Source organism: Nannobrachium achirus, assembly GCF_963921795.1.
Source record: "Nannobrachium achirus genome assembly, chromosome: 4".
Lineage (NCBI taxonomy): Eukaryota > Metazoa > Chordata > Actinopteri > Myctophiformes > Myctophidae > Nannobrachium > Nannobrachium achirus.
In genome coordinates, this window is record NC_137813.1 from 37,316,684 (window position 1) to 37,343,380 (window position 26,697).

A 26,697-nucleotide genomic window follows, 5' to 3' on the forward strand; every position below is an offset into this window, starting at 1 on the left:
TGTATATATTAGTAGGATTGTGACATCATAGTGATGAATGTTGAGGCACCTCAGCTTATAACCAGACAGCACAAAGTGCAAGGATGAGTATTGACATGATAACGGGATTATCCTCCACACACCTTTCTCTTGAAGAATCCTCGAGCCTTCACCAAGTAAACAACTAGTCGAAAGTACATATTTGCTGATAGCCCCCAACGTGGGCAATGTGCCAAGTCAGATTGCACGGCCAATACTTGCAGCTAGTCACAATACGTGGAACATTTAATCTTTTATTCCTCTGACAAGAGACGATACCAGGATATAAAGCATGCCTCTGAGGCTAGACATCAAGAGGAGGCTGACAGCTCGGTCAGACCGGGTGAAGAGTTTGGACCTTCACCCCACTGAACCATGGATGCTGGCCAGTCTGTACAATGGCAGTGTGTGTGTGTGGAACCACCAAACACAGATGCTGGTGAAGACATTTGAGGTGTGTGAGTACCCAGTCAGAGCATCCAAGTTTGTGGCCAGGAAGAACTGGGTTATTACTGGAGCAGATGATTTGCAAATCTGTGTATTCAACTACAGCAACCTTGAGCGAGTTCATATGTTCGAGGCCCACTCTGATTACATTCGCAGCATCGCTGTTCACCCCACCCAGCCGTACATCATCACCGGCAGCGATGACAAGTTGATCAAGCTGTGGGACTGGGAGAAGAAGTGGATGTGCAGCCAGGTGTTTGAGGGTCACACTCACTTTGTCATGCAGATCGTTATCAACCCCAAAGACAACAACCAGTTTGCCAGTGCCTCCCTGGACTTCACCATCAAGGTGTGGCAGCTGGGCTCCTCGTCTCCTAACTTCACATTGGAGGGACACAGCAAAGGTGTGAGCTGCATCGACTACTACAGCGGTGGAGACAAGCCTTACCTCATATCAGGAGCAGATGACCAACTGGTCAAGATCTGGGACTACCAGAACAAGACCTGTGTTCACACCTTGGAGGGCCATGCTCATAATCTCTCCTGTGTCAACTTCCACCCAGACCTGCCCATCATCATCACAGGGTCAGAGGATGGTACCGTACGTATCTGGCACTCCAGCACATACCGCCTGGAGAATACGCTCAACTACGGCATGGAGCGTGTGTGGTGCATCTGTGCCTTGAGGGGCACCAACAATGTGGCCCTGGGCTATGATGAAGGCAGTATTGTCATCATGTTGGGTCGGGAGGAACCAGCCATGTCCATGGACACCAATGGAAAGATAATCTGGGCCAAACACAGCAAAGTGCAGCAGGCCAATCTGAAGGCCATGGGAGACATGGAGATCAAGGATGGAGAAAGACTTGAGCTGGCTGTCAAAGACATGGGCTGCTGTGAGATCTGCCCCCAGACCATCCAGCACAACCCCAATGGAAGGTTTGTGGTGGCATGTGGAGATGGAGAGTTCATCATCTACACTGCCATGGCATTGAGGAGCAAGAGCTTTGGTTCAGCATTGGAGTTTGTGTGGGCAAATGACTCATCTCATTATGCTATTAGGGAAAGTAACGGTGTAGTCAGAATATTCAAAAACTTTAAAGAAAATAAATATTTCAAGCCAGACTTTGGAGCAGAAGGTATCTATGGTGGCTTCCTGCTTGGGGTGAGATCAATGAATGGCCTAGTATTTTATGACTGGGATAACACAGCACTGGTCCGTCGAATTGAGATCCAACCCAAGCACATCTTCTGGTCGGACTCAGGGGAGCTGGTGTGCATCGCTACTGAGGAGTGTTTCTTCATCCTACGCTACCTGATAGACAAAGTGGCCTCCGCCCAGGAGACCAACAAAGGAGTCACAGAGGACGGCCTTGAGGATGCCTTCGAGGTGCAGGGAGAGATCCACGAGATTGTAAAAACAGGCCTGTGGGTGGGTGACTGCTTCATCTACACCAGCTCCATCAACAGGCTCAATTACTTTGTAGGGGGAGAGATTGTCACCATCGCTTACCTGGATAAGACAATGTACCTGCTGGGTTACATCCCCAAGGATGACCGACTGTACATGGGAGACAAGGAGCTGAACATTGTCAGCTACTCCTTACTGGTGTCTGTCCTAGAGTACCAGACTGCCATCATGAGGAGGGACTTTGGCATGGCTGAAAAAGTCCTACCAACAATCCCCAAGGAGCAGAGGACCAGGGTGGCCCACTTCCTGGAGAAACAGGGTTTCAAGCAACAGGCGCTGGCTGCATCCACAGACCCAGAACACAGGTTTGAGCTGGCTCTGAAACTGGGAGAGCTGAAGATAACCTACCAGCTAGCTGTAGAGGCTGAGTCTGAGCAGAAGTGGAAACAGCTGGCAGAGATGGCCATCAGTAAGTGCCAGTTTGGTCTGGCACAGGAGTGTCTCCACCACGCCCAGGACTATGGAGGCCTGCTGCTACTTGCCACAGCCTCTGGAAACGCTGCATTGGTTGGCAAGCTGGCTGAGGACGCTGCGAGGGACGGAAAGAACAATGTGGCCTTCATGACATACTTCCTGCAGGGGAAGCTGGACCAGTGTCTGGAGCTGCTGATAAGGACCAACCGGCTGCCAGAGGCTGCCTTCCTGGCTCGAACCTACCTGCCCAGCCAGGTGTCCTATGTGGTCAAACTGTGGAGGGAGAACCTGGCCAAGGTCAACCAGAAGGCGGCTGAATCACTAGCTGACCCCACAGAATATGAGAACCTGTTCCCTGGGCTGAAGGAGTCCATCGTTGCCGAGTGTTTCCTCAGAGAGACCTACTTGGCCACTTCCAGTTCCGCCAAAGACTACCCCCTTGTCACACTTAATGAAGACAAGAATATTATGAAGGAGGCCCAAGGATATGAGCCAACAGGGACCTATCTCCCAATCAACAAGCAGTCAAAGGACAGTGAGGAGTCATCCCTGGCGATGGTGGAAGAAAACATTAAGCTTTTAAATATTTCATGATATAAAACATTTCAGTTTAAAGTCTAGTTATTGATCTCCATTTGGCTTGATCTCCATTTAGAGAAAGCCCGGTTATGTTCTCTATTATTTATTATAGTAGGCTTGATCTTCACATTTGGAGAGAGCTCTGTCATGTTCTCACTGTTGTTTGGGACTGATCTCACAAACCAATGGACAATGGCAGATTTGTTGTGCATGCTGCCAGTAGGCCAAGGAAGTACCTCCAGCCTCCACATATTTCTGAGCAGTGCTAACTGCTCCTACATCTGGCTTTGTATGTTTGTATAATGTATCATTGGCTAAGGGCCCTGCCTTAGTCTGTCGGTTATTTTTTTGAGGAGAATAAACTTGACCTATAAAGTTTTGGTATAACATACTGGTCTCGCCTTTCAGCGAGCCCACAATTAAATCATAAAAGGCACCACTCACTTCACACTGGATGTGATTATTTAAAACTGGTTCTGTAGCAGACAAGCGTCTACAAATGGGTTTGTGTCTCTGGGACTAATCTTGCAAACCAATGGAACAATCAGTGCAAGATTTATTGTGCACACTGCCAAAAGGGTGAAAAGGCCAAGGAAGTAACTCCCCCAAAACTTTTTTTTACATTTAAAAAATATTTAACTTTATCTGATAAAGTTTAACTTACTAATACTATATATAATTAAGTCAAAGGTGTTTGGATTGTGAAGTGGCCAAAGAACTTTGTTGTAATTTGCTATTTGTGTCAGACAGGAATTAGACATTATCATCATCTGTGGTCATTTGAGGAGGGAGAGACGGGGAGAGACAAAGGTCGCCGCTATTGGGACTCCAACCCGCAGATCAGAATACAGATCATGCGTCACTTATTTCAACTAAATAGTATTACTTAAAAAAGTAAAAAATAAAAAACGGTAATCAGTTTCAAATTGTTTCCAGTGCATTTTATTATGTTTGCTCAGACATTCATCAGAAACAGACATCATTCATGAGAAACCGGTCAAATACTCATAGATATAAATAAAACAGTTCTTGATCATCATTTAAGATCACTTTTAATGCTTGACAGTTTCGTGAAACCATAGCATATTAAGCTTTGATTCCTTTTGAGAATTTAGCTGCTGATGACCAACCACCACATGGCTCACTTCATCCCTGTAGATTAACTTTTAAAGTCCCACTGAGCTATGCTGCTTTTAAAAAGAGCTTTGAAGATGTTGGAGGAAGATAGTCAAATGAAACCATTGGCATGAGTTGCTGCGACAGTTTTGTCAGTTTTTTCTCAGTCAATCCCGCTCACTTGATACCAACAGTTCACTCACTGCCACATTAAGTCACAATGATTGTACCAGGCGTTTCCATGGGGACAGAGACAGCTAAACTTGACACATATGAAGGGGACATGGGTGGAGTGCTGCTAGATAGACTGTTAGCAGGGGCTGTGTATCGCAGTGAGAAAAGCCGTAGAAACCGTCTGAGCTAAGCAACTGCTTGCATGTGTGCTTGTTTCCCTGTAGTGGTTTCTTCTCCATTCACATGGCTTTGACTTTGATTTGCTTCATCTTCATCTGCTTCTTCTCAATCTTCTTCTGATCACGTCGCTGGGCAGCTTCCTACAAAGAGAATAGTGGCAAAAGACAGGTGTAAAAAGACTGGACATAAGTCGAATACATATGTGCACTTTTTAATGTAGATCACAACCTTCTCATAGATCCCTTATAGTTTCATTGTTTGACAGCAAACAATGGATTCATGTCAATTTGTGTTTTCAGATATTTAACCACTTGAACCGTCAATACTTCATAAACGTATTACTACATTATTAAATTCTCTGACGATACTGCCATATTAGCCCTACTTGATAAGGATAGGGATGTAGCTGACTACCTTTTAGAGGTACAGAGGTTTGTTAAATGGTGTGATGAAAACCACCTTGTTCTCAATGTTAGAAAGACACAGGAGATGGTGTTCGACCCTATGAGTGTTGGTGACCACAGGCCTGTGGTCGTGGTCATTCATGACCACGACCGTCTCACAGGTCACCTCATATACTGTAAATACCTGGGCATTTGTATTGAGAACTCACTAACTTGGAATACACACGTAGACAGTCTCTGTAGTAAACTACAGCAAAGACTGCACTTTCTCCGCCGTCTGAGGGTTCACGGTGTTGACCAAATGTTTATGTTGGTGTTCTACCGAGCGGTCTTGGAAAGCCTGGTCAGATTTGGCATTACAGTTTGGTTTGGTAATCTCTGAGTGCAACTGAGGTCCAAATTGCTCAGATTGGTTCAGACTGCAGGGAAGATCATAGGAGCAAGACAGCTCCCCTCTCTGCAGAATTTGTACTTCTGCCCTCTGGCAGAAGGTACATATGGCACTATATCAGGTTTAAAAAATACTTTGTCCCTGTGTCAACCAAGATGTTGAACGAGGCTCTGAAACAGCATTGACTGTGAGATTTGATTAACTGCTTATGTGCACTTGTTTATTGTTGTGTCCCCCCTCTGTATGTATCTCTAGTATGCATTTTGTCATTGATGTTTTATGTGTGGCTGCAGTAGGGGTGAAAGCCCAAGCTAAATTTCCCTTGTGGACAATAAAGTGTACCTTGACCTTTCACTCTGTACTTAGTCTGCTCTTTTCCCCCTCTACACCAAAGCTCTTTGCCGAAAACGCGAGGCGTTGTGAGCTTGTAGATCTGCTATTTTTGGCTAAAGTTCTCAGAATATGGGTGATAGGGTTCAAGTGGTTAATATTAAAACTTTCTATCACTCAAAGATTTGGAGGACCCCCTGTAGTAAATCTGAGGACCACCTAGGGGTCCCAGAACACCTGTTGAAGACCCCTGATGTAGATGCATTCTGCCTGGTGTTTTTAGTGTGCAGTGTATTCCAAGTATTTCAGCAACCAGACCTCCAGACGGCGTTGTCTGTCAGGATCCTCCTCGTTCATGATCCTCTCCTTCTCAGCCCTCTTCTTCTCCTCCCTCCGGGTCTGAGCTGCCTCTTGGCGCTGGGCATGGGTCTGCTTCAGGAAGTTCTCCTCCACACGGGCACGGTTCCTGTCAGCCTTCTGTTTGCCCTGGAATAAGGACAATGGAGAATGGCACCGACGTGACACGGTACATCAAATAGAGAAGGAAACTAGATATTAAAAAAAGAAAGCCTGAGCAACTACAAGTACGAAAGTCCCTGCGAGCGATTCTCATCTGGGTGCAGTGTGGGAAAGCTGAACGCAGGATTGCGAGCTTACCTCTCTATTGAGGCGGAGCTTCTTGACTTTGTCAATGCTGTAGATCACCATGTTCATGAGAGGGAGGAGACTGTCCATGTCTTTGGGAGAGGTGTTGCCCATGCCAGGCACTAGACACACAGCAACACAATACATACATTATTTATAGAACATGAGCTATGATAAGGAAGTGCAGTAGATAACTAGATACTGTATGATGATTACCATTAAATGTAAACAGCAGCGACTTCTTGGTCTCCGGCAGCTTTAAGGGCTGACCCTCCCTATAAAAAAAGGGAATTCAGAGTTTATGTATATAATAATATTACTTGTACTTAAAAGTATATCTATATGAGAAATACTTACTCTTGCATAACTTTTGGACCAGAAAATTGGTCCGAGAAATGGATGGACTCAATCTTGTCAGCATGGTTGGTAATAAAATGTACCATCTAGAAGACAGATGTAGAAAAAGTTCAAATGAGAGTGAAAGGGTAGCATTAAATGATTATGACCTAAACAAAATAGCATAGCAAAATGTTTCTACATCTGAGGTTATTTTTGCAATGCTTGAGGATGGTAGAGCGCACACAAGCGTGGCACAGGTGCAAGACAAGCAGAAGTATCACAGAAGAAAATAGTCTGAACACTGGTAATGCTGCAAAGGCTCAGGTGTATTTTTATTGCGTCATCAACGTTTTGATCCATCAGATCTTCAGCAGGACATACTATACTGTACATATATTTTTGCAATGGCCTCTTTTGCCTCTACATGTCTCACCTTGCTGTCCATCACGCCATCAGTGACCTCACCCATCTCTGTTAGAATCGACAGGGACTCCGGAAGGCCATACTTGGCCCCAGACTTCGGTTTGTCACCGCAGAACTCACTCTATATAATAAATCAAAAATATAAGATAATAAGCAGAGGAACAATATGACTACATTTTCCAAATACTAAAATAATAAATTCGATCTAAATTATAAAAAAAAGGCTGTTATTGCAGGCTTATACTAAGCATTTCTTGAGAATTACAAAAGCATCAGCAAAATGTCATAATAACAACACAAGACTAACAAGAAATATTTAAAAAGGGACCACAATGATGGTCTGGTGGTATGTTTTAACTCTAACCATCACAGTATACTTGACATTACTGCCGAGTAAGACAATAGATTCAGTTCATTTTAGTATGGTATAAAATTAACTTGCAGAGACTTGAAATTAGTTTTAGAAACTAACTAATTACCTCTGTAATAGTGAACAGTTATTTTGTCAAAGTAATATATGTCATCATTGCTTTCTTCTTTTTTTTCTTTAAATTAAAAGCAAAGATTAATTTAAATGTGTCTTTATGTGTTGTCTTTGTTGTTAATGGTACAGCAAGATACCAGGGTTGTGGTTCTTTCAGAGCAGGAACTCTGGGGGGTGGGAGGGATAACATAACACTCTTCTTGTACGCTTTTGTATGACTGACCTGTAGCCTATGCAATTTGGAAATACCAATAAAAAAATAAAAATAAAGTAAAGATTCATTTAAAAGTCTAATCAAAAATAGACCCTGGAGAAAATATTCATTTAAAATCCACCTAAGTTTATGTATGGCCAAGCCTGTGAATAAACATTAATAAGTAATGATGTGTGTGTCATTATGGTCTTAGAATTACATTCATTTGATTATGGTGCTGGTGATGTGTATAGTATATTATTTACCAAGTCCTGCATCTCCTTCTGAAGTCTGGCCATGGCCTTTTTGGTGCCCACAGCGAACACAAATGTGTCCATATCCTCCTCGTTTAGAGTCACCTTGATTTGCTACAGAGACGGGAGGCATGTTACAAAGTAAGAAAATGGATTCATAAATTCAATGTAAACAAAAAAAACGAAAAAACTGTCAAATATGTCATCTGCACCACAATAAATATACATACATAAAAATACATAATGGCTTAATTAAAGACTTATGGAACATACCACTTGATCACAGACTGGCCTCATCATCCTGGCCAAGACATTGAGCAGGTCCTGCCTCTTGAGGAACTTGAACAGAACAGAGGAAGCATTCTGTTAAAAGTACATCCAATGAAACAGGCCGACGCAGACATGCCTCTGTGTATGTGTATATAACCTAACACACACCTTCAACTGAATCAGCATGCCTTCGCAGCATACACGACCAGAACACCACAGATTGTAGATGTGTTCATTTTCCTGGTTCAGCTTCCCAGTGCTCACAGCATCTTTACTTGTGCCATCATCACCTAATGACATAAATGCAAGTTCATAACAAGAAAAATAAAGATTTGCTCCACTGGCTGGAACAAATAAATAAACCCATTACGATGAATATGGCCATTACACACCAAGACACATCAGAGTTGTACAGTCAACACAAATTTGTGTTGCAAGCCAAACAAGAGCAGTGCAAACAAACACTCACCCACTAGTGCAAAATTGCTCTCTAGGAGCTCTCTGTGGGAGTTGAACCAGGCATGGGCGAGGCGGCTGTTCTTGTTCTTGCCAATAATGTAGTTCATGATGTAGGCCAGGAGGCCTGTCACCATCAGGATCTCCATGTAGTAGCTCTCCCAGCTGTTCTGCAAATGTGCAGGCACCTGCAGGGAAACCACTGGATGTCATCACTACAGCAATAGGCCTGTCACAATTATTACATAATGATCGCCAGAATCGTTTGCACTAATCTATATAATTCTATTTTTGAAAAATTGCGAAAATAGACAATCTACAAGATCAAAACGTGTCGCATTGCAATGTGTTGTGAGCTTGTAGATCAGCTATTTCCACAAAGACTGTAAGATTATTAAATAGATTGGTTTGTTTTTTTTCTATAATTTTTTTATCCCGCGATTTTGCAACCCATTTTTCACCCAGTGCCAATTGTCTATGTAATCCTGGGCTCTGCTCTCCCTCTGCCGCGCCTGGGGAGACAACGGACTGACCTCATGCTTCCTTCAATGCATGAGTAGTCCAAGTTGTTTCTTTTCACCTGACAGGGGGGATTTCCCCGGGATGGACGTAGCGCGTGGAAGGAACACGTTATTCCAACCAGTTCCTTTCCCCTCCATCAAGCGCCCCGGCTGGCCAGGGGAAGGCATTATTGAGACCAGGATTACTGCATGTTTTTGTGAGGGTATCAACCCTAGGAGACACGGGGAGAACATGCAAACTCCACACAGAAAGGCCCTATCGCCGACCCCACCTAGGGTGTGGGCGCTGATGACGCGGAGGGAGAAACATGCCCCCAGCACCCACAGCGTCCCCCGGCGGGAATCGAACCCAGGACCTTCTAGCTGTGAGGCGAAGCGCTAACCACTGCACCACCGTGCCAATAGATTGGTTTGTTATTGGTTTATTATGATAATTGGTACCAGACAGGCATTCAGTATATATTTAATTAAAAGGAGTAGTTCATCCCAAAATGACTTTTCTTCTATTGATTACTCAATAGATAGATATTGAACTCAGGTCTCCATGGTGTGAGTAATCAATAGAAAAAGTAATTTTGCGGGTGAACTACTCCTTTAAATCGCTTATCGAAATTATTTGTACAGTATGAGAACTAATCAATCAAATAAAATGTCATGATCGTGACAGCCTTATTAACGGCAACTGACATCAACACGATTTACCGTCAATGAGCAATGACATGATTTGAGCTGAAAGTGGCTACAGTAGCTGAAAGCAAGAATTTAACATTTGTTGTAGTTGAGTCATTGTAGCAACATTTTGAGGAAGTTGCCCGAAATATATTACTGCGCTGCACTACTCCGTGGTAGCTATCCAACAAATTAAGCGCAGTTGCACTGTATACTGTCTAGACAATTCTAGACTATGAATCTGCACAGGATAGCCATGTGTTCAACTCACTCACAGCTACAGTATCAGATAAATAGTTTAGCCCCTTACAGTTACTTAAGCAATAAGCCAGGCTCACCGTGTGGATTATGAGGGGGTCCTTAAAAGAAGGGTTTGTCTTTTCCATGCCTTCGATCCCCTCAAACTCCTCTTGATCATACTTGCTGTATATATCTTGTTCCTGGAGAAAGACATTATATCTGATTTAGTTTTGCTGCATTTATAAAATGTTACTTACACCTTAAAAATAACAAAAATAATCTAAAACAGTAAATATTTTGTGCTCCAGAGTCCAGACATGTGACCATTAACAGCACAGACAGTGCCATGTTGTATACCTGTGTCTCTGCATCTTCAAAGCCATCCTGTCCATCCTCCAGCTCCACGGTTGCTTCGTCTTCATCTTCATCCTCCTCGGGCTGCGACGAGGGGCTGGCGCGTGGCGGAGGAACGGTCTCGGCTTCAGGCACGGTATCCTCGTTCATGTCCTCGAACTCAGCAAAGTCATTGTCGTCAAAGTCAGCAACGTCCTCCCCGTCGTCAAAGTCATCGTTGTAGCGACCGCTGGAGACGGGGAGCACCAGGAGGAGTAGCACGGTGGGCAACAGGAGGAGGTGAATACTCCGCATGGCTGCACCTACACCGGCATGGGGCAGCAGAGAAAATAGTTGTGGAGCAAATTAGTAAATAAGGCTAGTCCTAATGATGTTCTAATGAAAAGAACCACAGTTAACGACACAAATAAACTCTATTAAAATTAGTGAAAACATCAACCAAGAGACATTAGGCCATAGCTAGCTAACCGGGTTACTGTAAATAGCAATAAAGAAACTGCTGGCTTATTGTGTCTAAAAAGACATATTTAGCCACTTGTACGCATGCCCCCATGCGTACGCATGCCCCACATTTTAGCACGGTAAACACAATAAAACAATAGAACGAAGCAAATGAAAACATTTTCACACTCACTTTTTCTTTTCTCTGATTACAATCTAAAATATGAACCCTTGTTGTAAAAAACTAAAGTTGTCCTTTAAATGCTGTAAATGTAACCATTTCCAGCACTTTAATTCTAGAACTAGATACCAGTGTTGTCATCTAAGAATATCTTGCTTTGCTTGTCAAAACCACATGTTACAATTTCGTCACGTTGAGACCCCAGGCGAGAAAGCGTTCCAAAAATACCTATAAGCACGCTTTGTGTTTGATGCCCTGTTGCTTTGCCAGAATTAAAAGAAAGGATATGGATTCTATAAAATTTCACCATCGTAAACACAATCTTTTCAAATTGAGTACAAAATGACCCTAATGTAAACAAGGAATTGTGCTTTCTTGGGTTTAAATCCTATTTAGTAGACCTTGAATCTGAACTGTACTGTCCTGTGCTTTTCCTATGCGAACTGCTAATAAAGTATTCAATCAAAGATTTCTAAAATCCTAGTCATAACTACAATAATCAGATGAAGTGCAGGTCAGGATTACAACTTGTGTATTTTGATACGGCCATACTTATACACATTGCGATATGTCACTCAGACCAATGGTTAATGCAGTAACTACGTTGTCAAGTGAATGAATACACTGACAGTAGATGATAACTGTCTAAAATTAAATGTTGGGGATGAATGACACGACGTGAGCAAGACCCTTTAACATAAAACCAGTAGTCCCATCCCCCAACATTGGCTAATAAGAAAATCTGGCTCAAGCATGCTAGCTAACATTAGCCTACGTAGCATGGAAGGACTAAGCTAAACCAACCAGGCTTCGGAACAGCAATTGACAGCCTCGGTTTTGCTTGTACGCCGTCCAGGTCCTCATCATTACTAAGCACACGAGTCTGTTAACAACTTACCAGTCGAAGGTTTCTGTGACAACAAACTGGACGTTATAATAATGAGTTCTATTTGATTCAACGTCCACCACCAGCGCCGCGATGAAGATTTGACAGCGTAGTTTACCCAGAAATCTGTGCGGTGTGTTTGGTTTGGGTTCCACCCATGATAGGTTCCACCCTTTATTTTGGTTCCGCTTGTTTTCTGTGAGCCCCGAATAAATGTGCAGGTTGCGGATCCGGTCAGTACGGGATGCGGAAACGGCCTGTGTGCGTTCATGAATGTGTGTGTGGAACTAACCGGATATAATCAAACTGGCTCTGGACTGGATCTGAGCGCTGAGCAGTTAGTCGCGTGGCCACACTGTTGACTCCGCGATTTGGAAATGCTCCCGTCATACAAGTTATACGAGCAGATCTGCAAGCTCAATGCATTGCAGGAGGATTATGCCTTGTGAGCTTGTAGATCTGCTATTTTCTGTGTGCAACACAGAGCACACTGCAAAGTATAGATAAGGCGTCACACAACATTGATGTATGTGCTGTAGTACGGTAAGTCACTGTGCCACCAGCTAACATGCCCTAAAGAAAAATAAAGTAGATCACTACCTCTACATTGTGGTATTTAGCCTGCCTAGCCATGTGCTTACTTGCATGCCATTTTTCAAAATTGTAAATCCTTTAGTGAGATTCTTTTTAAATTAATCTCTGAAATTGATGATTCACATAGCACTTTGTATATTCAAATACATGTTGCAAGAATCTTTTTTTAAACACACACACACACACACACACACACACACACACACACACACACCAATGACAATGTGATTGAGATTGACACTGTAGTTTAATACTTTATTCCCTGAACTAATACATCTAAATTACATTGTTTTTGTATGAATTGAGTACAAAGGGACCCCAATTTAAACAAGCCAATGAGCTTTCGTGTGGTCTTTATCCTGGAACTCTACTGTACTGAACTGTATAGGCTACTGTCCTCAGTCCTGTACCATTTTCTTTTCCTGTGCAAACTTCTAATAAAGTATTCAATCAATCAAGGCAGTTTGACTTCAGGAGCATCTTTTTATCCCCAACTGTGACCTCTACGAAGGTCACAGATGGGCAGGGCATTGTCTTTCCTTCTGTTGTCATCGGTTGTCATTAGACAACAGTGTTGTAAATAAGCTGTGTTGTCACTCATAACACAGCTTATTTCTGACGCTGGTGGGGCAGCATAGCCTGACACTCAGCCTGAATTGACATTTCGTTTCACTTCATTCATTCATTATTCCCTGAATCGCAAAAACAAAAAATTAAAGGGGTGTGGCTAGCGATTCAGGGTCTGGAACTAGGCTAGGGGCAGCACAGAAAGCAAAGGAATAATCAGGAGAATATAAAGTTTTGAAGTTGGAAAATGAATGAGGAGACGGCCACATTGAGGACCAACACAGGTGTTTCAATGGGTCTGATTGGCATATAGAGTCTCTGGGGTTAACTATGTTCTATATCATAACACCTGTGTTGGTCCTCAACATGGCTGGTGTAGGACTACAAATGCAACCCATGAATAGCCTAAAATAAACGATTGACTGAATACTTTGTTAGAAGGAAAAAAGGTACAGGACCAGTACTCAATTCATACAACAATTATTATGAAATATAGGCCTATAGGAAACGTAATATTCTATTATATCAAAACCAAATGTCAGAACATTTGGGGCTTGCAGTTTAGAATTAATTCATAACATGTATTTGCTTGTTGTTGAGTTGTCTCGACATTTTCAAAATACAAAAATAAATGAGGTGAAGTTTGTGTGCAGTACTCACTCTTCACCGCTAGTGGTGTTCTTCTTTGTCACCACACTCCTCAATCACCACAGTAGTCCAGACTCCAGTCCACTGAGTCAGTCAGTCATTCACATTTTGTCCGTCCAAGCGGTTGTTGGAGCTTCTGGTCAGAATAGCAAACTAGTAGTGAACCCTGAAACAGTGTTTAGACGCCAGGAAACGTGCATAGATCCTTTCACCTGATCGAGGTTCGGAATGAACCCGAACAACAACAACACATACTCTCCGGCTCATCTGCAGGAACGACAACGTTACGTGACTGCTAGCTGGGATGCTAATAACTAGCAGCACCAGTGAGCAATAAACACTACAGTCTGAACAGGCGATCTCTAACCGAGGAACGATCTGTTGCATTTGCATGGACATTCACATAGATTTGTTTGCACGTACGATCTCAAAACGTGGGGCCCAGAGAGAGACGATAGTTTGCTAGGCAGTCCTCTATTATTGCATAAGTTAGCTCGCGTGCTAACTGGTTGAGACAACGACGTGTGTCGTTCTTGTCTGCGAGGATCATGTCACTCCACGGCAAAAGAAAAGAGATCTACAAATACGAGGCTCCATGGACGGTGTATGCCATGAACTGGAGCGTCCGACCAGACAAACGCTTCCGCCTGGCACTGGGAAGCTTTGTGGAAGAGTATAATAATAAGGTAAGTAATAGGATAGCTACGCTACTACCTGTTTCATTTCAAAGACCCCCCAGTTTGACATGCAATGTAGAACTACTCTGTTAGAGTCCGGAATAAAAAAATGTACTTGAGTAAAACTACAAAAGTATCATAGAAATGTACTTAAAGTACCAAAAGTAAAAAGTATCTGCAAATTGGAAATACTCCACTAAAGTAAAAAATAACAAAATTGCATTTGATTAGGCAAGTGTACGGGTCTTTGAGTTAAAGAGCACTTGTTGTTTATTTTGCAGGTTCAGATTGTGGGTCTGGAGGAAGAGAGTTCAGAGTTCCTCTGTAGGAATACATTTGACCATCCTTACCCTACTACCAAGATAATGTGGATTCCAGATAGCAAGGGAGTCTACCCAGATCTGCTTGCCACCAGTGGGGACTACCTGCGCATCTGGAGGGTAGGTTTCTACAAGACTTGGCCTATGCCTATTGCTTTACCTTTAAGGTAGCAGACCAGTCATGTCCCTTGAATCTCAACAGATTATCTTCCAGACTGACAATGAAACATTAGTTTATTCGCTCCTGTCTGTTACTAGCAAAGCTGTGTGCTGTCATTTCATTCAGGGAAGTTCTCAACACTTTTAGTCAACCTATTACTTTTAGGTGACCTGTTTGTTGAAGCTATCTACAAATGACAGACTACCGTAGTTTTATGGTCTGAAAGTAATTGGTGTAACTTCCGCTGTGCTTGTTTTATGGATTACCCGTACTTTTGAAATCTGACCACACACACGTTTTCAAAATATTTGCCACCAAGGTCAGTGACACAGAAACACGTCTAGAATGCCTGCTGAATAACAACAAGAACTCAGACTTCTGCGCTCCCCTAACCTCCTTTGACTGGAATGAAGTCGACCCCAATCTACTGGGTAAGAGAATTGCTGTGTGATTTAGAATCCTAAACTATTGTCAGTGTGGTGTCCTGCAGCATTGGCAGTGAGATTGTAGTAGTGATATTTATGATTATTAGGAGACAAGTGACAGGTTAATTTGTTGCACATGGCTTCACTCTGCAGGCACTTCCAGCATCGACACCACTTGTACCATCTGGGGGCTGGAGACGGGTCAGGTTTTGGGACGGGTCAACCTGGTGTCTGGGCATGTCAAGACCCAGCTCATTGCACATGACAAAGAGGTGGGTGTGTGTATCCCTGCATTCATCCATTTGAAAATGAGTCCTAGATAAGGATTGTGAGCGAGCACAGCCTATTTCTCAGTGTCAGTGTTTCCAGAGTCTACTGCCTCGTCAGTGAAATAAGTATAATGGCTGTGTGACTATATGTTTTGATTTACTGTAGGTGTATGACATAGCCTTCAGCCGTGCCGGTGGTGGCCGGGACATGTTCGCATCTGTTGGAGCCGACGGTTCTGTCCGCATGTTTGATCTGCGGCACCTGGAACACAGCACCATCATCTACGAAGACCCCCAGCACCACCCGCTCCTCCGCCTCTGCTGGAACAAACAGGACCCCAACTACCTGGCCACAATGGCCATGGATGGCATGGAGGTCAGTGTACATTTGTGTTGTATCAGATCATTTCAGTCTTCTTGTTTTCAGCTTTTCCTAATGTCTGTGTTTGTTGTTTTTGTATAATGTGCACATACTGTCAGGTGGTGATCCTGGATGTACGTGTGCCCTGCACGCCTGTGGCCCGGCTCAACAACCATCGTGCCTGCGTCAACGGCATTGGCTGGGCACCCCACTCCTCTTGTCATATATGCACTGCAGGTAAGGCCAAAGCCAATCTTTATGTTTTATATTCCTGCTCTCCTGATATTGAATATTTGCTCGCGATGATAACTCTGGGTTGTGTGCTCTCTTATTTCTTCACTCAGCTGATGACCACCAGGCACTAATTTGGGACATACAGCAGATGCCACGAGCCATTGAAGACCCCATTCTGGCTTACACTGCAGAGGGGGAGATCAATAACGTTCAGTGGGCATCTACACAGCCTGACTGGATCGCCATTTGCTACAACAACTGCCTGGAGATCCTGCGTGTCTGAAGCCATGGGTAGTCTGGGTACTTGGTCAAAGAGGCAGAATTTCGCTTGAGACTTGGGACTTAATTTTTCAAGTGTGAGTGGTCTCGTAGTAGTCCTCAACCCACTGCTTTCAAGACAAGGCTGTGGCAACGAGGGACCTTTTCTGGACTCTTTTGGAGTCTACTCAATATCTTGGTTTACATTTTTTTCGAGTCTCGATTCAGTCGTACCTCTGTCACTTGTATTTGATGCTGTTATTTATTGTTTTGCTTACAAGGTAGTGTTCAATATCTGCACAGCAGCTATCAAGTGCATCACTGCTTTGAACTCTGAGCAACTGACAATGAAAAGTTTCTTGTTGTGAGTTCCTATCTTAGCCAGCCATGAGATTATTATTGAAGATGGTTTTTGACATTGTGTGCACAGAGTTGTTTGATGTAAGTCTCAAGGGTTGATAAATCAGTGTGATGGAAGATGACCGCTCTAACATTCAGGAATATATTTCTGTAGCTGTATTGTGTCTCCATACAAATTTAATGGTGATATGAATATCAATAGCTTAGTCTTTGTGTCTCTGTCGACCATTTGGAGCTTTAGATATGTGTTCAGAATCATCTCTCCCAAATGGTTGTATTCAGGCTAAACCTCATACGTTTTGACCCTTGTGAGCCTCCCAGTGGGGAGTGTTTCTCCTTCTGTTTGCCCTGGAAAAAATATGTCCAGGCTAGTTTTGACCTGTCCAATTTTAAGGATTATGTAATGACTGGATTTAGATGTTCATTACAGTTCTTTTATTTTTGTTGATGATGTGGTCAGTTAGGCCTGTCCCAGATGGCCTGTCATGTGAGGAGGGAGTTATGGAATGGATTGCAAGAGTGAAACTGTTTTGTTTTATCCTGACCTTTTGTCTGCCTTTTTTTAATTCTTGTGTCTAAAACCTAATTTATGCTTCATCGCATGACAGTAAATAAGTTATTTTCAGTGAGCAACACTGTTGTGTGAAAAAGCATAAATTAGGCTGAAAGGTCAAGACCTTGTAGCATGCCAATACAAGGGGAAATGTACATACATATAAATATATTAACTAAGATATTGGTAATACAAGTGTTCATGTTGTAGCTTTTTTCATAAAGTTTGTATTATCAAATTTGCTCTACTAATAAATTGTATTCCTCCACGTCCAAGGAAGTAACGGAATGTATCGGTGTGTCATTGTATTTTACATTTTGTTTTAAGGTGTTTCCTATTAAAACAATATTCTAATTATGGCACTGCAATGTCAGTGAGAAACAAAGAGCTTACTCTGTTTAAGTCCACTAGCAATACTATGGTTGCCATAACTAATGTAAGGTTTAATCATAGCTGTTGCTAGTGTAATCTACTATGCTTACCCTGTTGAATGAGTAGTAACCATGGCCAGGCCCTTTAGAACAGGGAGTTCCAACCGTGTTGTGTGGGAGCTAATTGTTTGATTAACATACAGTGTAAATGTAATAATACTGACAATTATATATTTCTGCCTACTTAATCTACCTAAATAGTCGGCAATGTTTTGTCTATTATATCTTAACATTGCGAGCTACTGTGATGTGTTGGAGACCACTAAATAAAAATATGCTGTGTATTTGTGCTTGATAAAAAGGGGTTGACCAGTGTTGAACTGAGGGCCTCTTTATCTGAAGTCAAATGCTCTGCCGCTGAGCTACGTTAAGTACAGTATATCCCCTGTCACTGAAGCTGGTCCCCCAAGCCAGGTCAGTCCTAAAGATACAGCAAATGTTTAAGTCGCATCTCCCTGCTCGTGTGCACACATGACAAACACTCAATTCCATCAATAACATGTTTGACAAATATACAGTAACTTGTTCACCGTGACCCAGAAATCAACAAGTACATTTTGAAGTTATAAATACTCTTTAATCTAAAAAAAGAAATAATAATAGTGTTACAAATGTCTTCTCCATGAAACCATTTACAGCATTATAAATGTGTAAAAAGGAGTTACATTGACCTGATGGGTGTTAGAGTGAAAAAGGTCTTGTCAGATGGAGCCTGTGTGAGGGGCATCATAGTGACAATGTTCCATCCACACCATCCATTTGCCACTCAGTGTAGGCTAGGTATCCCAAAAGTAAATTAGAACTAATACCATGGTTATAACATTCCAAGCCAATGGTAAAAAGACAATACTAATCAATGTGACCCAATATCTATTGTTGGCAGTATTTGTTTCACACATCGGTATATCAATTGAGAGGCAATGCTGAAAATATAAAAGTGTGACCATAGCATTTTGGTAAACAGTCTAAAAACATTCCAGACACATGTCCAACTGAAACAAAACTGATGACATACTCTGGTGTAGCAGCACAGATTTCATTGCTGTCGGACAGAAACCTTGTATTTCCAAAACCATTCAAAACATGTATCTAAGGAACTTATTATTTAGTCACAAGCTCTTGTCAATACTTATATTTGGTTAAATATTTATAAACCCACAGTAAAACTTTCAACCTGGAGTCCCAATTTTGGATATGTCATTATAGCAAAGAAAAGGCTCTGCCTTTACTCTTATTGTCAAATAATAGAAATAAAGTAGAAATGCCCACAAAATAATCTTTAAACAAATACCGTATATATATTTTTTTAAATGTTCAAAAATAGCAGAAGCATTGCTTCATTTTGCACCGTGAGCTTGTAGATAGGATATTTGTGCTACTTTTGTTCTTCATTGTCATACAACAAAGTGTGACAATATAAAACAGGGCAATAATTTATAATAATAATAATAAAAAGATCATGCAATATGGAGATACAAGGTTTCTTTCCCTGACAGCAAAGATATTGGGAATCATACAAGGCAGTAGTGGCCCAGACCACACCGTTAATTAATGTAGACTACTTCAACTAACTATGAGGTCCTTCTGGTCTGTTCAATTCTTACATACTGTAGTAATGGCTTATGTTGTTCCAGTGACAATAATGTCACTTAACATACTATCAGAATAAAGCCTGATTTATAGCATTACTATACAGTTATTTTCGACAAACGACACAGTCGTGCTACAAAGTATACATTTATGAGATTGGTCATAAAAAGAGTTCTCTGTCAATACTGTCATGGAACTGAGCCATCATCATTCACAGTGTGCCATACTGTACCGATTATTTTTTGAACAAAAACAACAGCAGAGTGACATCTACATTTAGTCACTTCGTGTAACCTTTACATTTATTACATTGGCAAAAACTCTAAATGTCTAAATGTGCAATACTTCTATGAATGTAGACAATTCCTCACTCGTGAAAGGAACTTGGTATGGCCATCCCTGACAAGAAAACACCTGAGTTAGATGTTATACTTTTAGATCCAGTGATTGTGTGACGAGTGAATTTGTGCTTATTGACAACACATTTATCGGGGCATTTCGTCTGAGTCAGGTAACATTTAATAACATTAATCTCTTCACTTGCCAGGCCATTGAGATGTGGGGGCACTGGGGGCCAAAGGAGCACAGAACCACAGCAGTCTGTGTGAGAGAGGGCACCGTGAGTGGGTCTGTATGAAAGGAGGAGGCATTCCATTGAACGTCCCCATGTGTACTGAGGAAGCCCACACACTGCAGCAGCATCTTAACAGTTTAGGGAGGATTCTAAAGTATAAGGACTCAGAGAATCAGGCCATCATACAGTATATGCTGTAATTCCCAACCGGTGAGATGGAGCTGTATTGTAAATGACCAGGCTTTTACTGTAGGTGGATGGTGGTTGTTGTTCTAACTGCCTGGTAAGATGGGGTCAGTCAGAGACATGCCTCTGGATCTCCTGTGCCTCTGTGGAGATATCCAGGTTATCAGGGAGGGAGGGGAACCATTGGCTGCCACACAGCAGTCCAGAATCCCCTTGGGCACCAGAGCAAGACCGCTCAGGAGGTGTGATGGCCACAGGCAGCATGTGAGGAGGATCGGCCTCTGGGGACATGGACATAGTGTCGTCGGAGACCACGGTCAAATGCATCCCACTGGACAACGAGTCCTTGGACCTGCGCCTGAATTCGGTGTCTGGGCTCTGCAAGGAGCGATTGAAAAAGTCAAATATAATATATTAATTCACTTGACACTGGTTAGAGCTGAGTCATTTGTGCTTAGTTAATTTTTACTATTGTTACAGCCCTCAATAGTTTCAGGGCTGAACCGTTGACTTTCTCTCAGTATACTGTAATTTCCACAGTCAGTAATTTCCGTATCAACCGAAACTTGCCCCATGCACATCAATTCATTAGCATCACAAAACCACATTGCCAAAGTCAAAGAGGTGGCAAACCAACACCAGTACTCTCACCTGTAGTGGTGAGGAAGTGCAGTCAGTCAGCAGTGGGATGGGAGGTTCAGTGTGGATTACGGGTGCTGCTGTGTCGTACAGCATAGCTGTGTGGAGTGGGGGAGTGATGGAGGACACAGCACTGTATGCAGGGGGAACCGGGGCCATCTGCCTCTGGAGGAGCTGCAGGATCGCGTTGATGTCTGCCGTCATTCGAGTCTCTAGTCTGGTCAAGATCAAGGCGACAGAAAACAAAACAGAAGATATTAAGACAAGCAGCGTTTTCATTTGCAGTAAAAACTCATAAAACTCCATAAAAACTGTCTTAGCTCTGCTCCTAAGTTAGATTCATGCGTGTACAGGTTTGTACCATACATACTTGATTTGTGTGTATTGTGTATGTATACACATGTAATGTATTAATGAATCCCACACGTTTGTATATCAGATGTACATGCCTATATGAATCATTTGCATAGATTAACATCTTGTCTAACATCACATCACTGGCAGAGAGTTATTACTGTCTGAAAGGTCTCGTCTCGCAGTAAACACACTGATACGGGCACCATCGAATGACACTGTGCGTCCATTCTCTCTCTCTCTCTCTCTCTCTCTCTCTCTCTCTCTCTCTCTCTGTCTCTCTCTCAGCAGCAGGAATGCAAATAAAAGTAAACAAACATGATCAGATCATACTTCTCATTCTTCCCTCCTCTCGACAATGTTCACAGCCTTCCTAGTTAATATGTAGCTACACTCTGGTGCACGGCTGCATCAGGGGGTATAGCTCAGTGGTAGAGCATTTGACTGCAGATCAAGAGGTCCCCGGTTCAAATCCGGGTGCCCCCTTCTTTGACATCAACATATTAAATGAATCTTTTCAAAATAGCAGATCTATCCACTCTATCGTCTTTCAGTCATTACCCAGAAATATAATATTCAAAAACTACTTACATACAGATAGAGACCGAATTGTGACAAATCTAGATAATCAAAGTATATCTAACTCTGAGAAGCAGCTTTTCTTAGAGCTGTTGGGCAACTACATAGCATGCTCAAGGAATACGACACTACAAGTTCTTATTGTCTCCGCCAGGCCAAAAGGCATGGCCGAGACTATGTTTTTCACCCTGTCTGTGTGTCCATGTGACCGTGAACAGCTAATCTCTGGCACAGAATTAGGCCGTTTACAGGGAAACCGCACAGTGCACACCCACTCCCTGGATGCCAGAGCAGAACCTCAGGTCGTTCTGTTATACAGTAGCACCACCAGGAGGCCGATTTTAGCAAAACACATTCTTTTTGACAGTACTACTACAGATTTTGCCCAAATGTCATGCAAATCTGTATACAGTTTCTCAATACTCATTAAATGAAACAGGTCTATCATTTTTCATATTTCATCCCGATTGGCTAAGATTGACTTCAAACTCCTTCAAACCAAAGTTTGCGGGAGTGCTCCGACACAATGCCTCAAATCATGAACACTCGTAAAGTTTTGCACTAGGCCAAGGAAGAAATGCCACTAGATTATTTTCAAATCAGCCTCATGGTGATGTTATAACAGTCCGATTGTGGCCCGTTTTGGACAAAATGCAGCAAATTATGAAAGCAGCGTCTAACTGCAGTGAAACATTCCACGCACATTCGCACTAAGTTGAGTAACAAATGCCACCCTTTTAACATTGCCCTATTATAGCACCACGAGGATGCAGATCTTTGCAAAACATATTACTCTATTATTATTATTACCCTTATTATTATTATTATTATTATATTACACATTTTGTCCAAACATCACGCAAATCGTTACACATTACCCATCCTGATTGGCGAAAACACAGAAGGCTTTTATGTAATTATATTGGTTTAAATGCAAACCAAATGCAAAAATGCTTTCTGTATATTGTAGCTATTCATTACTTTATTTTTTATTAAGTATAATTCCTGCATGAAAAAAGAAAACAGAAGACCTGTTCAACTGGGACTGTATCAGATCCAGTCTGGATTCCAGCTGGCTGGGTCTGTCCTCTGTGCAGGGAGCTGAGGGAGGGTGACAGGGGGCCCTAGTGGATGAAGACTGCCTCTGCCTCTCTGAGAACTGTCTGGGTCTGCCATCTGGCCAGCAGCCATACAGTCCTGCCATGTTGCTGGGGCCTGCTGCAGGTCACAGAGAAGACAAAGTGGAGTGATTTAAGGCGGTGGTTATCAACCTGTGGGTCAGGACCCCCAGGTCTTAATGTGCAACATTGTTTTCTCACTCAACAGTAAACAAACCAGCTTAAGGTTTAAGTGTATAGACTATAGAGGGTATCATGCACATTTCTAAAGTGACAATTTAAGGACTTTTTAATACCTCTAAAATGACAAATTAAATGTTGGCCAAATTGTCAAATATTAGAGGCAGAAATTGTGAAAATAGGCGAACAAAGCCTCGCGTTGCGAGGCGTTGTGAGCATGTAGACCTGCTATTTTCACAATAGAACCGTGTTATACAAAATGTAATGCCTCGACAGCGCTCTCATAGTGGAGGGGTCCCCAGTTAAAATATGATTATTTTGGGGGTCGCAGCCTGAAAAGGTTGAGAACCACTGATTTAAGGCATTGTGTTAATAAAGACAGTGATGATTGAAAATGTTGTGCACCCAAATACAGTGAGCCTTTACTAGAATATGGGAGACCCCCACTTTCTGGGGACGGTCCCATGCCTGAGGAGGTTCCGCTGGGTGGCTGAAGGTTGACCACTGCTGGGGGACAGGGTTGAGTGTCGCCACTGGTTGGACAAAGTGCTCCCCTGCAGTGGCTGATGGGCTTCGTCTCATCCTCACTGGACTGGGAACAAATGCTGGCACTGCTGCTGAAGTCCTCCCAGTGAGAGCCTGTTGCAGTGCCCCTGTGATTCCCCTGTGGACAGGACTTGTCGGGGTAGGAGTCCTCATGGTCCATACCATCTATAACAAAGACCAGGAAACAATAGAGTGGGGATTTGACACAGTAAAAAAAAATATTTTCTTTCAGAACCGTGGAAAAGCCTATTGTGTCACACTGAACCGCTCATTCACAAGAGAACAGCAGGATGGGCTTACCAGGCCGGTTTCGTCGACGTAAGGAGTTTCTCTTATGTCTTGTCTGCCGGAACCCACATTCAGAGTCTCCAGATGGGGTGTACTGGTTTATTCTATCTGCCTGATACACACCAAAATATGTCAGGTTCAACAGGCTTGTAATGTAAATGTAATGACTACAGTGAAATACTGTATACGATTGAGTGTACAAACAGCTGTGAGCTGTGGAAAAGAGGTACAATCCAGTTAGGAGGAGGATTGTCATATATTGTGCACCTCATATTATAATATGAGGTACAGTATATATACAGGGGCGTCACACCAAATTCTGGGCCCTGGGTACAAGGATTCACTGTGGGCCCCCCATGAATGTTAACTATTGAAAAATAGCAGATATACAAGCTCACAGCGCGGCACCGAGTGCCGCGCTGCGAGCTTGTAAATCTGCTATTTTTGAAAAAGTGTGAAAATGTGTGCAAGAAACCTATCCATGTCAGTGATGCTCAAACTTTTTCATGTGAAGGACCCCCAAAATGATATGTATTTGGCCACGGACCCCCATCTCAAAATATTTAGTTCCAGGGACCCCCAGAAGCAAAGTTTGAGTTACAAATGTTCGCTTAAAAAATACATATTTTCAAAGATTTGCACACATTTTTCAAAAATAGCAGATCTACAAGCTTGCAGCGCGGCACCCTGTGAGCTTGTATATCTGCTATTTTTCAATAGTTAAAGTTACTTGGGCCCCTCCACCTTGGGCCCTACTAACTCAGTCCCACTTTCCTCCCCCTTGTGATGCCCCTGTATATACAGTATATAGGCATTTCAAATATATAAATGGCCAAGGTAAAACGACATTTGCAGGTGTATACTGTAGTATGAAAACCGGCGGGGTTCTGTCGCCCTCTCGTGACACTCACATCTCTCAGGTTGAACGTGATCTCCACGTTGTTCCAGAATGTGTCCGCGAAGTCAGGATACATGTCCAACACCTCCAGCAGGTCATCCCTCAGAATCTTGTGAAGGTCGCAGTAGGTCAAAGCTCTAACATCAGCACTGGACTTCCCTGGTCGCCCATACAAACTGATGGGCTCTCCGAAGATGTCATTCTTCCCTACGGACAGCACGGTCATAGAATCTCACTTCAATGATCAAATGTTTTCAATGAATTGAATTTAAAAAGACTCAAAATCCAAAGATGTATGGTAGCACTCACAAACATTAAAAAAGGAGGACAGGGAGAGTGCCTCTCTTTAACCAATGTATTTTGAATAGACAAAACAAACATGTTACATGCTACACCATGCTCTGATCAGAGCACGATGCCTTCTGATGGAGGTCAGCCACATTACTAAGTTTCTTCTGGCCAAAATAAATAAATGAAACTGAAGCACTGTCCGTCCCTGTCCTCCCTTTTTAAAGTGGATGAATTTTACCATACAAAATGACTTTTTCTCTATTGATTAGTCACGCCATGGAGACTAGAGTTCAATAATATTTTTAGTTTTTTGTCACATTCCTAAGACAAAAATTTGATTCGAGTAAATTTACCCCCATTGATTCCGGATGGGGACCCGTTTCGAAACGGGTCCCCATCCGGAACGAATGGGGGTACATTTATTGTTATCACATTTTTGTCTTAGGAATGCGACAAAAAACTAAAAATATTATTGAACTCTACTCTCCATGGCATGACTAATCAATAGAAAAAAAGTCATTTTGGGGGTGAACTACTCCTTTAAGTATATGTTTTGGGGATTAGCACCACAGAAGCGTTTCATTCTGGCAAGGTCCCTCCAATCCCTGCATTTCAACACTCACTATGAATTTACTCAAGAGATGGTTGGTTTGATTAATTTCCAGTGGAAAATAGATTTGTTCATGGACAGCAATCTACAACCACTAGAGGGAGGTACAGTCATCTGAGACAGGTCCAAATCAACCTTGTTTGTGTTGCTGCTTTAAAAAAGATAAGAGAATAGCAGTATTTATCTTCTTTTCACTGCTAAGAGTGAATTAAAGGAACCTAAAAATATCAGAGCTCAATATGACTGTTAAATAAAAGTTGAGCTGTACACAAACAATTACAATTTAGGCATTTAGCAGACGCTCTTAATCCACTTAAAATAAGCAAGGACAGCACAAGGTGATACATCAAATGCATAGAAATAGTATTCTAGGATCGAATATTGGTAAATCAAGAACCTATCATCAGTAACACCCCCTGTAAGACTACATAAAGAGGGTAGATAGATACACATGACTTTGCAGAAGTGAAAACACTGGAGAAGTGACCAAAAAGGTCAGAAAAAGAGGAAATGAGCAAAATGAGGACGAGTGAGGTTCCAGCTCACCCAGTATAGCCACCACTACGTCCTCTCTGAGTATCTCGATGGACCCTCTGGAGATGAAATAGAGGGCTGTGAGAATATCCCCGCTGTGGACCAGGGTGTCCCCTGGAGGTGCATGGGTGGTCTTGAAGTGCATGGCTAGTGCCCGAAGGCAGCCCTTGTTGGCGCCCTTGAATGCTTTACAGTTCTCAAGCAGAGTGCGGTTGAGATGGAGGCAGATGTCTGCCTGCAGACACTCGGGAAAACCCTTCAACACCTGCAGAGACATTCACACAACACAAAAAAAGAAACATGAAAAATATTGATAGTAATCATTTGTGTTTGTGATATTAACCCATTCAGAACGGGTACACATTATTGTGTATCATTATTTTATGCTTAAACTATTGAACAATAGCAGATGTACAATCTCACAGCGTGGCACCGAGTGCCGTGTTGCGAGCTTGTAGATCTGCTATTTTTGAAAAATTGTGAAAATTTGAATTTTGACCCGACCCGTGTCTTTTGAATCCTTCTAAGGTTTTTTGAAAACCCTATGTTTCTATGTCAGCAATCTGGCCAGCC

General features: G+C 42.5%; 4 protein-coding genes across 4 annotated transcripts in view; 2 read left to right on the forward strand and 2 right to left on the reverse strand.

Moving 5' to 3' along the window:
- Window positions 1-310: 310 nt before the first annotated feature.
- LOC308282887 (coatomer subunit beta'-like) lies at window positions 311-2,944 on the forward strand (the record flags this gene model as incomplete). The annotated part of the gene is made up of 1 exon (XM_080723276.1): window positions 311-2,944. One exon carries the CDS (start codon window positions 311-313, stop codon window positions 2,942-2,944), a length of 2,634 nt encoding a protein of 877 aa, XP_080579402.1.
- Window positions 2,945-3,855: 911 nt separating this feature from the next.
- Window positions 3,856-11,999, reverse strand: ccdc47 (coiled-coil domain containing 47). The gene is made up of 13 exons (XM_080723819.1): window positions 11,893-11,999; window positions 10,376-10,674; window positions 10,117-10,218; window positions 8,602-8,776; window positions 8,301-8,422; window positions 8,136-8,201; window positions 7,875-7,976; window positions 6,942-7,052; window positions 6,527-6,612; window positions 6,386-6,444; window positions 6,182-6,291; window positions 5,843-6,010; window positions 3,856-4,539 (listed from the first exon to the last, which is right to left on the reverse strand). Exons 2-13 carry the CDS (start codon window positions 10,664-10,666, stop codon window positions 4,459-4,461), a joined length of 1,473 nt encoding a protein of 490 aa, XP_080579945.1. The 5' UTR covers window positions 10,667-10,674; window positions 11,893-11,999; the 3' UTR covers window positions 3,856-4,458.
- Window positions 12,000-13,790: 1,791 nt separating this feature from the next.
- On the forward strand, window positions 13,791-17,588 carry dcaf7 (ddb1 and cul4 associated factor 7). The gene is made up of 7 exons (XM_080724281.1): window positions 13,791-14,375; window positions 14,648-14,806; window positions 15,166-15,277; window positions 15,425-15,543; window positions 15,707-15,916; window positions 16,021-16,138; window positions 16,246-17,588. The coding sequence occupies exons 1-7, from the start codon at window positions 14,238-14,240 to the stop codon at window positions 16,416-16,418; spliced, it is 1,029 nt and encodes a 342-aa protein (XP_080580407.1). The 5' UTR covers window positions 13,791-14,237; the 3' UTR covers window positions 16,419-17,588.
- Window positions 17,589-20,195: 2,607 nt separating this feature from the next.
- Window positions 20,196-26,697, reverse strand: part of kcnh6a (potassium voltage-gated channel, subfamily H (eag-related), member 6a) — a gene marked incomplete at both ends in the record, with an annotated part of 32,134 nt that continues 25,632 nt past the window's right edge. The window contains 7 exons of the mRNA XM_080724303.1: window positions 20,196-20,465; window positions 20,739-20,943; window positions 22,691-22,867; window positions 23,371-23,668; window positions 23,804-23,903; window positions 24,703-24,896; window positions 26,137-26,389. Of these exons, the coding sequence (XP_080580429.1) occupies window positions 20,196-20,465; window positions 20,739-20,943; window positions 22,691-22,867; window positions 23,371-23,668; window positions 23,804-23,903; window positions 24,703-24,896; window positions 26,137-26,389 (1,497 nt within the window). The remainder of the gene's footprint in view (window positions 20,466-20,738; window positions 20,944-22,690; window positions 22,868-23,370; window positions 23,669-23,803; window positions 23,904-24,702; window positions 24,897-26,136; window positions 26,390-26,697) is intronic.